Genomic DNA, 16,101 nt, shown 5'->3' with positions numbered 1-16,101 from the left:
AGATTCTGAATTATATACAAGCTAAACATCCATCGTCCAAGAACAATTCACTATATGACATCAAACTATTTTGGGAAACTCATATTCAAAATACCAAGTAATAATTATCATCATCAATTAGTATTTACTAGGTACATGTATATTCATAGAATTATTAGCTAAAACTGAACATAGTGCATAAACTTTGCACTCTGAGTTTAAATTTAAAATAGAAAGTACTGTTGTGCACACATTAAAGCACAAAACAATCTGACGATAGTACAAAGTTTTTATTGTATTAAAGTATAAAGAATCTATTGTTTCAAACACTAATGTATTTGCTACACCTTAACTCTTTTGAAAGAAAATGATAGTCAGTGTTGGTTTCAGCCGTTATATAAATAGCAGGCAGAGATTCCATAAAGGGATGAAACTGCAGGTTCTTGTTTACCAAGAGCATTTGCGGTAAATTATTTGGTATGTTCATAATTCTAACCTAATCTCATTATACATACACAGAGATTTATTTTCCAAATTCGCTCTTATTGTTAGCTTTGCTTAACTGTGATCTTCAATCATGGATTGATGAAACTGTTACCTTCAGCTGGCATAGGTACAAGTACTCCTTAATGCCCACACCTACAGGACATCTCAGTGAATGTTTCTGGTTTATCTAAAGTTGTCAGATGCATAAAACTACTTGTCAAAAATCTTTCTCCTTTTTATATTGGTCAAAGCCATCCTTCTCCAGGCCCTTAAATTTTTTCCACACTGGCACAGTCAAGTAGAGAATTAAGGAAACCACCTGAAAACTCTCTGGTCAACATTTGGAGGTGAAAAATGTGTTTCAAGAGAAGAAAAGGTGTTTTACTTTAATTTTCAGACTATTTCTTCCTTTTGATAAAATTAACTTAATTCAACTGGCCAATTACCTACATAGACCCAAACAAGAAACATTCCTATAACATCAATAATTAAATTTTATTTTCCTTAATTATAAATAATTTCTTCTCCTAAACTCCTCCACAGTTCTAATGCTTATGAAAAATTTTAATTTATAGGAAATACACAGTTCTTTGTAGTGACTTTTTTTTTTAGTGCCCCTTCACCTGTCCTTTTATCCTTATAGCTAGTTTATTCATCAACCAGAATCCCTTCCACCCTTTGAAAGTATAGGGCCAGAAAAAAAAAAAAAAAGAAAAGAAAGTATAGGGCCAGGCTTACTTCACTGGGAAGATGCTTCTCAATGTGCATTTTACTGATCTCTGTCTCACTAGAACAGTCTTATGTTCCCTGGTACACACCTGGTGCTTTGGGGTGGGTCCTGATTGTGGATATTATCCACCCAGGAATGGCTGAAGTTTGTATGTGATCACTCATAATGCTCTCTCACCTTTGGAGGTCATGCCAGGGTGGAACCTGGTTTTGCAACAATCATTGAATGGAGGAAGGATGCAGCTGAGGTCTGGGGTTGGGAAACCATCATTCACTCTTCTGCAATAGCTGTTATCTCAAATGGTGCCTTATCCTTCACTATCAGGCCTGTTCTGCCTTGTGTCACTTGAGATAATGCCAGATTTTGCAGTGTTTTTTATATGCATTTTCTAAGCAGAAATGCCCTTGTGGTCTGAAATGTCTGATCCCTCCCTCCCCAGTCATATGAGGCAACCTTTATTGTTTCTCCATCCCCACCTGCTCCTGCCCTTTGACCCCTGCCCACTAAAGCCTGCAGAGCTGCCTTGGTACCCAGTTATTTCCGCTCAGTCCTTATCACACTTGAGGACATTTAACCCTCACACACACAGTCCTCTTTCTTTTACTTCCCTCCACTCAACAGTACCCCCTTCTGGTTCTCCACGTCAGGTCATAATTTTTCCCAGGCATGTTGACTAGTTCATGTATCTTTATTCATCTTTTACATGTTCCCTGTTGCCCAGGTTTCTATTATTAAACATGTTCTGTTTTCATTCAGAATGATCTCACCAAGTAATGTCATCAGTGTCCAAGACTTTAATTCCAGTCTTAATACCAATGGCCTTTAAGTGGCTCTCCTAAGCTCTGGTACATATATCTGAGTACAGAAAAATTAGACATAAATTCTTAGGTTTTTGTGAGCTGACCTATACATCTTCCTATCATTTCCACTATGACAGGGTTTAATTAATTTGTAAATATAAAAATTAAGTAAAATTAAATGAGTTTAGAAAATGCTTATTTTCTAAACCACTTTATATTTTTTCTATAATGCTGGTTCCTAATATAGGGTCCAGAGATGTTATAAGAAGTAGAAAAACTATAGTATATATAGATAGTACAGAATTATCTTCTCTTAAAATAATTAAGCATAGTGCAAAAGATTTCTGCCAATGTGGTATTTTACCTAAAAAAAGGTTTCCTCCAGACTGCATAAACAAATGTCTTTTTAGAGAGGAAACTGGTCAAAATTATAATACTGGGATATGTTGAGATTATCTGTGCAGAGTAGAAAGTACTCTGGAAAATATCTAAATTCTTGAGAATGTTTGCAAATAACTCACATCTACAGAGCAATCAAAATACGTATCACAATCTTATACATGAGTTTGTATAATTTTATAACAGTCCCATGAATTAATGGGTGAAATGTTGTCCAGAATTGACTGATTTTAAAAGAAATATTCAGCTTCAAGAAGCGTAAATGACTTTTCCAAGATCACACAACTTATAAGTGTGGTTGCTGATAAAGGGCCCTCTCTGGATGTGAGCCTGTGCCAAAACTTCGTCCAAGGCGCTGATGCTAAGAAAGTAGCTGAAGTTTTACATGAATATATAATAAGTACATTTCAAGTGAAGGAAGTGTACATTTATTATTTAGGTATTTCCGTATTTCATTCTTCAAACTTCATTTCAATAAGTCTCCCTCTAGGCATGAACAAAATGGACAACTAACTCTATTCCCTAAATATTTGCCATGATTGTTAATGGTTGCCATGAAATTACAGCAGAAGATGATGGATTCACAAGCCTCTAGAGTGTGTTGTCTTTTTTAGCACTACTCAAACGTCCATAAAGATACCAAATAACGTGGTGTAACTGTAGTTAAATTACTATGAACTGATATTTTCAAGAAGGTAATGCCCAGGATTTTGCTTTTACCATTATTAGTGATCATAATTTAGATTTTAAGAAACTTTGGGATTTAAATCCTTAGTTTTACTTAATCACTAATTTACTTGTATATTCAACTTAAAACATTGTTTTTGTGGAAGGAAGAAAAAAAACTGAACTTCTCCATTAATAAGGCATTCAGAATAAGATTTTAAACAAAATTTGATACTCTAATCCACCCTCATGTATGATGTCCTACTCTATTCTATGCTTATATTTTCATAATGCTTTTGTCAAAAAAGCAGAAATGATGCTTTATCTATTAATGAATGTACCTTTCTTTTAAACATAATAAACTCATAAGATATATCAGAAAATGTAAAGCTACTTTGAAGTTGGATTTTCATTTGGAATGAAAATCAATTTTACATCTAGGTATTTTATTTGTATATACTCAGGTTATAGAAAATAAGACTTAACCAAACAATTTCAGGTTTTGTGGCCAATAGCTTTGCTCTTACGTCACAAAGATATTTATATCTGTGCCATTTCTTAACCCCCTGGAATAATAGAAGACTGAGACAATCCTTTCTTCCTTGAACACATTGGTCTGTCTGTCACATCTCTGTAATCATTAGTTGGTTATCAAAATTCTAATATGCTTAATAATAGTGGCATGAGATAAGCACATGGACTGTTTACTGTTCTGATAAAGGATATTGATTCGACACAAAACAGTTTTTACTTGTAACCATAAAAAACTTTAGCATCCTGCATACATTAGGTGGCACTCCCTAATCACAAAGAGTTAAGCTCACTCTTTTTGGGCTCCAGCTTTTACCATAGAAATGCTTTATAGTATCTATATAATTTTTCTTCTTTTTGTCCCTTCTTTGTAGTTGTTTGAAATTACAGTGCCTCTCTCTCAAGGCCCCAAACCAGTAACAATCAGTTTTGCCAATCACACCTCCTGCCGATGCATGTCTAAGCTGGATGTTTACAGACAAGTCCATTCAATTATTAGACGCTCCCTGCCAGCAACACTACCACAGTGAGTATGACTTTGATCTGCTTTTTTCTGCATCCTCTACTAACATAAAATTATTTCCAAGTAAACACAGTTGATTAAAATAATTTTTGTGAAATGTGCTATATTTCTCTATCAAATAAAACAGAAGACAAATTTGGAAATGCACCGTGAACATAAAATTAAACTGAAACAGAAAAACCTATGTTATATGCAAAATAGGTTACCATATAAAGTAAGTTTTTCTGTGGAAGGACACACATGCCACCAACATTTAACACTCATAAAATCAGGTGTGCAAATTCATAGATGGATGTTAAAACTAAAAACATTTGAGTCTTAAGATTTTTGGCCCAAATCAAAAAGTAATCATGAATATATTATTTTATATCTTTTATGGCATTCAGTTGCCTTTCTCCCCTCTCGATTAGTTTTCTCAACGTATCAATTCATAATTTTTATTTCAGCAAGGATTGAATATTGAAATATTAATACTTTTAATAATTTTTCTTAATATTATTTCATATTCACTCTCAAAGAATCATTTGTTATTCAACATTATTTCCCATCCTATTTTTTAGTTGGTTTTATGGTTTAACATATACAGCACCATATGCTTCATTAGATCTCATAAAGATCCTGGATAGAGCATAACGGATTGACTCTGTGAACAGTTTACAATGAATTGTTAAGCATTGCCACTGGGGACTTGGCCATAAGCATGGTGTGCTAATGGCAGTTTCCCCTGTTGCTTCTCTCTGCGCCGCTTTACTTAGCGTGAGAGGTGGGAGTCCTTACCTTCCCAGAGACACTTTAGGTAAAACTCTTGGGTAGCCTACTTTGACTGACAGAAAGGAAAAGGTCTTACAGGCATCTGTGAATAAATTCACGCTGATGCAAGTGCAGACAGTGGCTCCCTGAAGTTGTAGAGAGATTTCATTCATGCAGTCCTGGGAATTCTGGTCACTTGTATCCCTTGGCAAGTCATCTAATCTAAGCACTTCAGTCATTATCTCTGTGCTGATGGTTTCCAGAATTACATGCAAGATCTGAGCATTTTGCTGACTTATAATTAATATTTTATCAAAATCCCTTTTATATGCATGCATGCATGCTAAGTCACTTTAGTCCTGTCTGACTCTGCAACCCCATAGACTGTAGCCCACCAGACCCCTCTGTCCATGTGATTCTCCAGGCAAGACTACTAGAGTGGGTTGCCATTTCCTCCTCAGGGGCTCTTCCCCACCCAAGGATTGAACCCACATCTCTTATATCTCCTGCACTGGCAGGCGTGTTCTTTACTACTGGTGCCACCCTTTTATATAACTGTGTTTATTTATAATCATATTAGATGTAACAGGTATAGAATCAAAGATTTATTAAGTCTGTTTATTTACCTCTACATTATTCATAGTAATGATCTTTCACCTCCTTTGAGGCCTTGAAATCACACAGTTGTCACTAATTACTTCCTTTCCTTGTATCATACCCAAATGCTCTTGATTATTTTGGGGGAGAGGGGAGACAGCTACTCCAACCTAAACTGATCATTTCATTTCCATCATTGCCATCCCCCATCCACGTCATTCTGCGTGGATTTCTGATTTAATGCAGTGGTTTTAATACTGTCTTTCTTGTACCAACTATGTCTCCAGTTCCTATATAATGTCACAAGTAAGCTTTAAAAGGCATCATTTCATTCACCTGACCAGAAACCTTCAGTGACTTTCAACTTCTCAAAGAACTGGACACCGATTTTCCACCTCTGTCATCTGGCATCAGCTTTCCTTTCTTGTTTTGCTTCCCATTCTTCTCCAAGCCTGTGTTTCACAAATTCTGATTCCCTAAAGACCAAGCTCATTTCCTGCTCTGTATCTTGTTTCTATTCTTGCCTGGCTTAAAATAAATTTCCTTTCTTTTCTGCCTTTCCAAAGTCCTCAGAGTTCAGGTGGAGGTCTTTCTCCTGCCCTTGTCTTGTCCAAGCATCACAGGCACCTTTGCTTCTTGAATACCCACAGCAGTGACTATATTTACTCTGTCCTTGCACAGATTTTTAGGACTCTGTAAAAGTTGCATGTGAAACTGGATTGTGACAGTATTTTAGGCAGGTTTATCTGTTCTATAATATCCAGCTCATAACACTTAAGAATCATTGAGCCATTCCTACTTCAGGTCCAGGCAGACATTGTCTCGCTTAATACTCACAAAAACATCTATGAAGCTGGTGGTAGGGTTAGCCTTATTTTACTGATGAAGCAGACAATCACACTCCAAACTTGGGAACTGTAAACACATATACTACACTCATCAACAAATGCTTACTAAATAACTTACTCATCTGTATGTATCTCATAGCATTTGTGTGTTTTACTCATGTTTTCATCATTACTTCCACACTGCATGCTGTTCGAGGCCAAGAAGAGACAAAAAGAGCAAAAAGATCTTGGGTCCTGGGGTAAGCCAGAGATGAATGAGGTCTCCCACTAATTAGCATTTTAAGATTGGGCATTTCATGTCTCTGAACCTCAGTTTGCTTATAGAAAAATGTAAAGATATAAAAAGGGTTGAAGGAAATACAGCATACTTCTACTGTGCTGAGAATGGTGTCCAGCATCTGAGAGATAGTCATTAAAGGGCAGATTTATTATCATCATGAAGATTCATGTTGAATCATTTCTTTCTCTCTGTGTTTTTCAGTGTGTTTCACTGCATACAACTAAGAATTGTATTTTATATTCCAAGCCAGTACACACATAACTATGTGTATAGTGATAGCTAACTATGTATATGGCATCACCGACTAGATGGACATGAGTTTGAGCAAGCTCCGGGAGCTGGTGATAGACGGGGAGGCCTGGCATGCTGCAGGCCATGGGGTCGCAAAGAGTCAGACATGACTGAGACTGAACTGAACTGAACTATGTATATACATTTGTGATATTCATTATATATGTATATATATATATATATATATATATAAATTTAAAGTAGATATCTATATTACTTTACATATAGTTACGCAACCATATAAAACTATAAAAATGAAACAAAGTATTGTTTCAAATTATTTCCTTTATTATTCAACCCTTTTTTTTTTTATTATCATCCCTTAAGGGTACTTTAATAGATGTTTTTTCCTAATCACCTACCCCCGTGAAATTTTAATGCCACAGACATATTTACATCTCTTTATATATCTTAAATATGTCTGGGCTTTATACATTAAAGAGGAAATATAAAGCTTTATTTTTTATTCAGTATAGGATCAAAAAGGACAAAATAAAACTTTTATTGTGAAAAGTTAAATAACAATGTAAAATCTGTTAATACTGAATATAAATTTATAACTACATGCTGGGAAACATAAAATGTATTTACTTATAAATGGTAATATATCAAATTACATATGGAAAATAGCAACTGATATATATGTATACCAATACAAATAAAAATCTTCAAACATTTAAAATAATCATTTTCCAGCAAAAGTAAAATATTTTTAAAAGTAATTTCTAAAAAAGTTTTAGAGAAATTAACTCTCTTGAACTTCTGCTTTCTATGAGAAAACAATAATTAACCTGTATAGTTACTAGATACTCATGTAGAGGGTGTCAACAATTTTTCTTCTACGCATCTGACATGCTAATGTTTCTATTAACTTTTGTAGATTAACTGATAAATGTAAACTCTTTAATTCTCAAGGCTCAGGTTTCACACAAAAGGGATCAAGCGGAAGCAGAAGCCACAGGGCGGCCCACAGGCATCAGTGTGGACTCTGAGATGAGGCAGTTGGTCAAGAGGAATTCTTTCAGTTACAGCCATTTACTCACTGCACTTTTATAGCCTTATTTTGTATACACTTTAGATATTTTTCCCATGCCAAGGCTTGTGTGGTAGCCAATAAAACCTAATTGAAATTAAATAATAAGAAATCAGACTTCATTGGTTTTGGAGAGCCGGGAACCATCCTCAGATCCAAGCTTCCTCCTCCTCAATACCTAATTGTTACCCTCTTACAGATGATATTTTTCTCATTATGAATGCATGCCTTATTACATGTGGTGCACTTAAATACTTTTTTCCTATTCTCTTTTTTTTAAATGTTGGTCTCAACCTATTATGAGTTGTGACCCACAGTTTACTTGGAAAACTATGACAGTGATCATGGATATATGATGAATACATAACTATATTTTGAAATCATTACCTTCGTCAACAAGTGTTAAGAGAAACCACCACCACTATGGCTAAAATAAAAAGGCAGAGAAAACCAAGTGTTTGAGTTGATATAGTACAATGGGAGTCACAGATGAGAATGTAAAATTGTGCAACTGCTTTGTAAAATATATTGGCTGATGCTTATGAGCTTAAATACACACTTACAATATGATTGGTAACTTCCCCTTCTAGGTATTTACCCAAGTGAAATATAAACATATTTCCACATCATAACATGTAGACAAATGTTCATATGAGCTCTGTAACCAATAACTGGGGACAAACCAACATCAATGAAAGGTGAATGCACAAACAAATTGCATTATATCCATATAGTAGAATATTACTGAGCAGTCTAAAATGAATGACCTGTGGATGCACTTAACAACATAAATGGATCTCAAAAGCATTCAGCTGAGTGAAAGAAGCTAGACTAAAAAGAATGCATACTGTATGATTCATTTTACATGAAACACTAGAAAAAATGAATATAATCTAGACTCAGAGGAAGGAATATCATTGCTTAGTCGCTAAGTCATGTCCAACTCTTTGCAACCCTACGGAATGCAGCCTGCCAGGCTCCTCTGTCCATGGGATTTCCCAGGCAAGAATACTGGAGCGGGTTGCCATTTCTTTCTCCAGGGGATCTTTCTAGGGATCAAACCCATGTCTCCTATGTCTCCTGCATTGGCAGGCAGATTCTTTGCCACTGAGCCACCAGGGAAACCTTAGTGAGAATTACACAGGTGTATAAATTTGGGAAAAGGCAATGAATTTAAAATAGGAGCATTTTATTGTAGGCAAATTATTCCTCAGTAAAATTGAGTCTTTCTAATGCCAAGTGAAAAAGACCCTTTCATTAACTATAATTTTGAAATTAGTGGTAGATGTCTTCAAACCTTTCTGGTTACACTTTAAGTCAAGATTATATGATTTCTTCCAGGGAGGGCTTCCCAGCACTCCTTTCTACAGAGACTGAAATTTCGCTCAGATGCAACAATGTCCCATTTCTGCTCCATCCTTGCTCCCATCCACCATTGCCAGCATGATGACAAGTCTTGTCTTTCCTAAATGCTTGGTGTTACATTTACATTATTATGATGTTAACTAAGTAGCAGATCATTTGTTTTACATTATTTATGAACAAGTATAACTAATTAAAAGAATCTTTTGCAAAATGAGTCATTCATAACATAATTATGGAGTCTCTGGAATGGACACAGAATGTTTCTTCTGGATACTGTGAGAGGAGGACAAAGATGAGCTTGACTGCCTCTAACCTCTGAACATTCAAAGGACAATGCATGCTACACTGATATTTTTTTAATTTTACTAAATGTTACCATGCGCCATGTATCTGGCACCCATGGCCCATGCTCGTAACTCCTGACGCCAGGCAGCTGCCGTGATGCAACACCAAAGAAGAGGGTGCTTCCTGCAGGTGGCTTCCTGGTTTGAAAATTCATTCTCTGCTCACTAGCTCTCTGAGTTTTGCTAAGTTCTGTAAACTTTTGTGACAGATTTTCCTCACTTTTAAAATTAAATATAAATTAAAATGTTCATATAGCATAACATTTATGATCAAATCCTCACAATCTATTCAGTAACATGATACTATACTGCATGTTAATCTAAGATTATAATAGTATAGCATACTAGAATAACAATGATAATAATGATGACAGATCTACCTCACAGACGTGTAGTGATGTTTATAATCAGTATTTGTTTTAAATATTAGCCCAGTGCCTGACATATAGTAAGCATTCAATAAACACTGACTTCTGTTTTTACTAACATTTTACAAGTAGAAAAATCAAGTCTTGAAAATGTTAATTAGCATATACAAAGCTAAACAGCTTAATAAAAAAGTGCCAGAGAGAGATAAAAAGCCAAGTGTCTCTTTCTCTTAACTCCATGCTTTCCTCAATAGTGTGCAGCATTTCTAGTATTTACAAAAAGATTTCAAGTCTCAATATCAGCAGCACCAAAAAATATCATAAATTCCACAGGTAGAAGAGATTATGTCTAACAGGAATGGTTAAATATCAATATTTATATTGATGTCTTCATAGATTATTCCTTTTTCCAATTTTTCCTCTTATATTTTCCTTCAGGTTGAATTCCATGAATTTCTAGGGTCCCTTTTATGATAGACACTCTGTTTTAATGGAGGGAGCCGTTTATGATTAAAAAGTGATACCCTAGCAGATTTTTCTACTCAGTGTTTATTCATTCATGAGTATCTATGTTTGAGTCTTCTGTGTACATAGCATTGTGCTAAAAAATGTAGGATATTTTTAATGGATTATATAATTTCTCAACTAAAGCAACCCATTTACCAGAGTACAAATAAAGACATATATATCTAGTATAAGAAGCATATAATACACTATGCTCTGCTTCATTCAGTCATTTAATGAAAAGTTATTGTGTGCCTTCCAGGTATCACTGTAGTGCTAGGTTATGGAGATAGAAAGAACAGCCTGGTGGCGATATAGTAAGTGGATCAGAGAAGCAAAACAGCAGTGGGAAAAGTGGAGAGGGAGCTTCTGAAAAAATCCAAGAGATAAATCATGAGTGAGAACCAAGACAGTAGAAATGGGTGTGGATATTTTAAGATATTTTAAGAATTATAAGAAAGCATGAGCCTTGGGGACTGTGTGGGGGATGACAAAGAGAAGAGAAGTTGAGGATGAAACTGCATGGATGAAATTCAAAAAGGGAATACCTGTTTACAGGTAACAGTAAAAACCATGATCTTTGATTCCTTTCAGGGGAGTGTAGAATGGGAACTCTGTGTTAATGGACCCTTTACAGTTATGGGCATTTGTGCTTCAGAAATAAGTCAGTAAAGTGCATGTATAAGGATGTTTCCTGTAGGATTGTTAGGAACCCCAAAATCTGGAAGAAACTCCAGTGGCTACCAATAGGAGATCAATAAGTAATAGTATACACACTTGTGGACTATTATGCAGCCAATAAAGATAATGGAGCAAATTTTATGAGATGACATATAAAGATGTCCATAATAGATTGTTTAATGGAAAAAGGAAATTTTAGAATGGTATGAAAGGCTTTATCCCATTTTCGCATCAACTAAAACTGTATGTGATCATACAAATAAATGTATTTGCCTTAAAAAGAGGAATCTGAAACGATATAAGATCATTAGGATTGGACAGCACCTGTGGGTGGGAGTAGTTTGAGAGGGAATGTTTGCATTTCATTTTATATATTCTTATATCATCTTAATGCTTTTTCAAAAGCATCAATGATTCTGTAATACACAGGTAAGAAAAGAGATGACCCCTTCCACATGCCACTTATTCTTTGGTTTAACCTGTCTCTCCACAGGTGCCAGGCTGCAAACAAGACTTGCCCCGCAGATTACATTTGGAATAACCACGTCTGCAGATGCCTGGCTCAGCAGGATTTTATTTTCTCCCCCAGTGCTGGAGATGGTAAGCCAAATGATGTTTTAAGACTAAACACCAAGGGTCTCTATGTTGATTAACAAATACCTAATATTAAAATCGCATGTACGATATTCATCCTCAAACTTTGAAATCAGTCACTACAAAATAGGACACGTTCTGCTTCACTTTCTGCTTCTGGTATTGTTTTGAACCTCTCTGTAAAGGAACCTAGCTGTGCAAAGGAAGACACTTCTAAGTGCTCTTCATTGTTTCACTCCACACCCAGAACCGAATAAGGGATAGTAAAGCTGTCCTGACTGTGTTTGTCTAGACTCTGCAGACGGATTCCATGACATCTGCGGGCCCAACAAGGAGCTGGACGAAGAGACCTGTCAATGCGTCTGCAGAGGGGGGCTTCGGGCTTCCAGCTGTGGACCCCACAAGGAACTAGACAGAGACTCATGCCAGTGTGTCTGTAAAAACAAACTTTTCCCCAACTCATGTGGGGCCAACAGAGAATTTGATGAAAACACATGCCAGTGCATATGTAAAAGAACCTGCCCAAGAAATCAACCCTTAAACCCTGGAAAATGTGCCTGTGAATGTACAGAAAATCCACAGAAATGCTTCTTAAAAGGAAAGAAGTTTCAGCATCAAACATGCAGGTAAGAAACCTTCATAAAGAATATTAATTTCTCTTATATTGGAAATAGTTTTCTCAATCCAAAGCAATTTTCTCAGCCAAAATACTGGTTTGTTAGAATGGGGCCATTTAAGTTCTGTAAGATGAATTTTGTAAACAATGCTAAATTTTTGGGAGACTGTTTGCTCCTGAAAAAGCAAGATGAGATCCTTGGAAACCAAAACGAGATCCAAGCTCAGACTGCACTAAGTCCTTGTCCCAGAGGCTAAGAGAGCAACTCGCAACATGAGTGAAGCTAAGTATTTAATGAGAATTAGAGAAATATATTAACACATTGTTAAAGGTTACTCAAGGCATTCCGTTAACCTAATTTGGCTTCCTTCATCACAGAAAAAAAATAATAGTCTCCTGGACACGAGCTTTCAGTGTTAATCCCTGATCTTTTTCCTCTGATCCGAGAATAAGCCTGCTCTGAGAGTTTGACACGGTCTCCCACTTTGCTTCAGCATCGCTCCACCAATCACGCCCCTTCTCTTCCACACCTTTAATGTCCTCAACTCTGTTGTTCTCTCCCTCCAATTTAAAAAAGTCCCTGCATTTCTGTATTGGCATCTTACTGCAATGTTGAACTTTCTATGGCAACAAGCTCTGTCCTTGTCTTCTGAGTCGCTCCGTGATAGGTCATTGTGCATTAACTGTTCACCTCTTTCATCTCTCTTTTATTCACCCAGCTGTAATCCTGTTTTGCCCTGAGGACGCCATGGTTAAGCTGCGCATAAGGCTTCAGTAGCCCTTTTCACTGGGATTCACAAACAGTCCGGTCTTTCTGCAGTTTCTGTTTGGGCCGAGAGAACACTGCTTCCCTGATTGTCCTTTTAGTCTGCTCTCCGCCTGCTCTCCTTCACCATCACTGGGTTCTCTTTACAGATGGTGATAACACTTACTTACAATATAGTATCTATATGAATGTTAATGGTTACTTTTGTCTTCAGTAAATAGTGTCCTTCTTTTGATTCTCAAGAGCTTGTGTTAACCATTTCAGTTCATCTTTCTGATGATCCATCCACACTAACATGTTAGCTACTGCATGAAGAGACTTCCATGAATCTAGGGATCTCTTTTTCCATTACCATTTCAGAAAACCTTATAGGAATCCTCATGTTTCCTCTTTAGAATACATTTTAGCAATGATATTGCAATTTTACTTACATATCCTATTCTAATTACCAAAAGGATATACCAAAACTATAGAAAAATATAGATACTAAATCTTTTTAAAGATCATTAAACCATTTTGCACATTGAATCCAAGTGAACCCAGTTTACAGTGAAAAGCCTGAAATTTTTGTTTACATAAAACTCACCAGTTATTATATTTTTCTACACAATTCTTACATTAACTTAGAGAAAAGGATTCTATCATTGTATTTCTCCTCACAGCATACATTGTTTCTTAATGGCTTTCTGTTCACTGAATTTCTCTCCATGTTCATTTTTCTAAGCATATAATTCCATTTTTTATGCATATACTGAAACAAAAAAAAAAGATAGTTTGATATTTTGAAAAAATACATACTCCTCACTTTGTCATCATATTTATTCTAAAAGTCTAGTGGGCAGAGTATCTATTCTGTGATTTATTACCTTAGCAACTCTCATTGATTATTGAAAACCATATCTTTTTAGTAAAGGATTACCAGTATCCCTATACTAATGCATTTATATCTAGAAATGAAAGTAAATAAATAAAATTTTAACTAGATATGCTTTCAAGAGCAAAATAAATGATATTTCCAAATCCTAGTTGTAGTTTTTCTCTGGTACATTTCTGATTTCCAGGAGGTGGCCTTGCGTTTTTCTCCATGGCCACATTATGTATACTCCATGGCCACATTATGTATACTCATCCCTCAGAAAGTCCTTCAAAGACGTTCTGTTCACTGGCCACAGGGCTGTGGATGTTATTGACTGCTGAGTCATTTGTCCTTTCACCACCGCTAGAAACTGGACATGGAGGGTGGGGGAGGAAGCTGCCCCACAGCGAATACTGTCCCTGCCCCCCCTTCTCCCGGCCCGCACTGTTTTCACGTGGAGTCCAGGTGGACGAGGGAGGCTGGCCACCCTTGTGCAGCAACCAGCTGCCAGCCCAAGTCAAGAGCAAGGGTGGGGCCCTCCTGTGGACCACAGCCCTGGCAGAATGGCTGGGTTTAATCACCCTGAAGTCTGGGTTCCAACCGAGTCCCAGAATTCTGGGACTGAGAATTCTGAGAATTCTGCCACGCTTATGTGATCATGCTAAATCGGCAGACAGTAAATAGTCACTTTCAAAATTTCTGTTTTATGTTACTTTCATCTACGAAGCACAGAGCACTTCAAAAGAATGAATGTTAACAACACCTCATTCTTCCATCTGTTATTTCTGCAAGAAAGACTTTCTTTTTTTTTAAAGTTTTTTCCATCCCTCTTAAATTTGGAAATTCCAGGCACAAGCGTTAGCAATTTATAAACTGGACAACCGTTTTATGATAAAGTGAGTAACTTTGTTCCAGTCTGAAACTTAGAAAAACACGACAGTGCATTTGTAGCATAACAAATTCATCTCTTGGTCTTTAACAGAAGTCTGTCCTTCTTTGTTCCTCTAGTTGTTACAGACGACCATGTACAAATCGAGTGAAGCATTGTGAGCAGGGACTTTCATTTAGTGAAGAAGTATGTCGCTGTGTCCCTTCCTATTGGAAAAGACCACATGTGAACTGAGATTGTATCTTTTCTAGTTCGTCATTGTTCTATCATGGGAAACCATGTTAGAGCTATGAACACAGAGACTCTGTGGACCGGGTAACAAAGACAAAAGTCAGTTTCCTGAGCCACGTGGAGGATGTTACAGAAATGGACTGAAGCTCATCTGCAAAAGACCTCTTTAAAAGACTGGTTTTTCTGCCAATGACCAAACAGCTGAGGTTTTTCTCTTGTGATTGTTTTTTAAAAAGAATAATGACTATATAATTTATTTCCACTAAAAATATTGTTTCTGCATTCATTTTTATAGCAATAACAACTGGTAAAGCTCACTGTGATCAATATTTTTATATCATGCAAAATATGTTTAAAATAAAATGAAAACTGTATTATAAGCTGATAAGTTGAATCCGTTACCATCTTATGCTGTCAGCAAAACCTGGTATCATGAAAAGTCATCTCCCCCTGCCCTCCCTGTTTTTTTGCCTCTGGGTATCAGATTATTGCTGAGAAAAAGTATGCTCCTATAAAAGAAAGTTTCAGATGGATAGCAGTTGCTATTACATTTTATTTTTAATCTCAATATATTTAATGAGTATAAATGTTTTAGCACATGGTACTTTTGAATTTATAGCCAAATGAATCAATAGAAAACATACCATCTTATCAGATAGTCAGTTTAGCATGGTTATATCACTGAAAGTTATTCAGTGCCCCAGGAGCATTCAGACTCAACCTGACATAATAGTTCTCAGTATGTATTAATATTAAAATGGCTTTAAAATATTTTACTCAAAAATAATCTTTTCCAAATATTTAATTTCTTCTGACTAGCTAAATACTTTTTATAAGCTGAAGTGCTTCTATCCAACACGTATAAATTGGAAGTGACATTTAAATGCTCATATGTCAAAAAGCACCAGTCACACACAGTACTTGTTTCATTTTTTTTAAAGGCAACCACTAAGATATTTTTTTCTGAGAACAAA

General features: G+C 36.0%; 1 protein-coding gene across 2 annotated transcripts in view; it reads left to right on the top strand.

Annotated features, from left to right (window-relative positions):
- The window catches only part of VEGFC (vascular endothelial growth factor C), an 82,328-nt gene extending 66,813 nt beyond the window's left edge, over nucleotides 1-15,515 (top strand). For both annotated transcript variants that reach the window (XM_065946473.1, XM_065946474.1), the window contains exons 4-7: nucleotides 3,966-4,117; nucleotides 11,669-11,775; nucleotides 12,062-12,395; nucleotides 15,016-15,515. In XM_065946473.1, the coding sequence (XP_065802545.1) occupies nucleotides 3,966-4,117; nucleotides 11,669-11,775; nucleotides 12,062-12,395; nucleotides 15,016-15,130 (708 nt within the window). In that variant the 3' untranslated portion in view covers nucleotides 15,131-15,515. The remainder of the gene's footprint in view (nucleotides 1-3,965; nucleotides 4,118-11,668; nucleotides 11,776-12,061; nucleotides 12,396-15,015) is intronic.
- Nucleotides 15,516-16,101: the final 586 nt, after the last annotated feature.

This window comes from Muntiacus reevesi, chromosome 10 (assembly GCF_963930625.1).
Source record: "Muntiacus reevesi chromosome 10, mMunRee1.1, whole genome shotgun sequence".
NCBI classification, from domain to species: Eukaryota; Metazoa; Chordata; class Mammalia; order Artiodactyla; family Cervidae; genus Muntiacus; species Muntiacus reevesi.
Note: the sequence above shows the minus strand (reverse complement) of the source record. Positions and strands in the feature narration are given on the sequence as shown.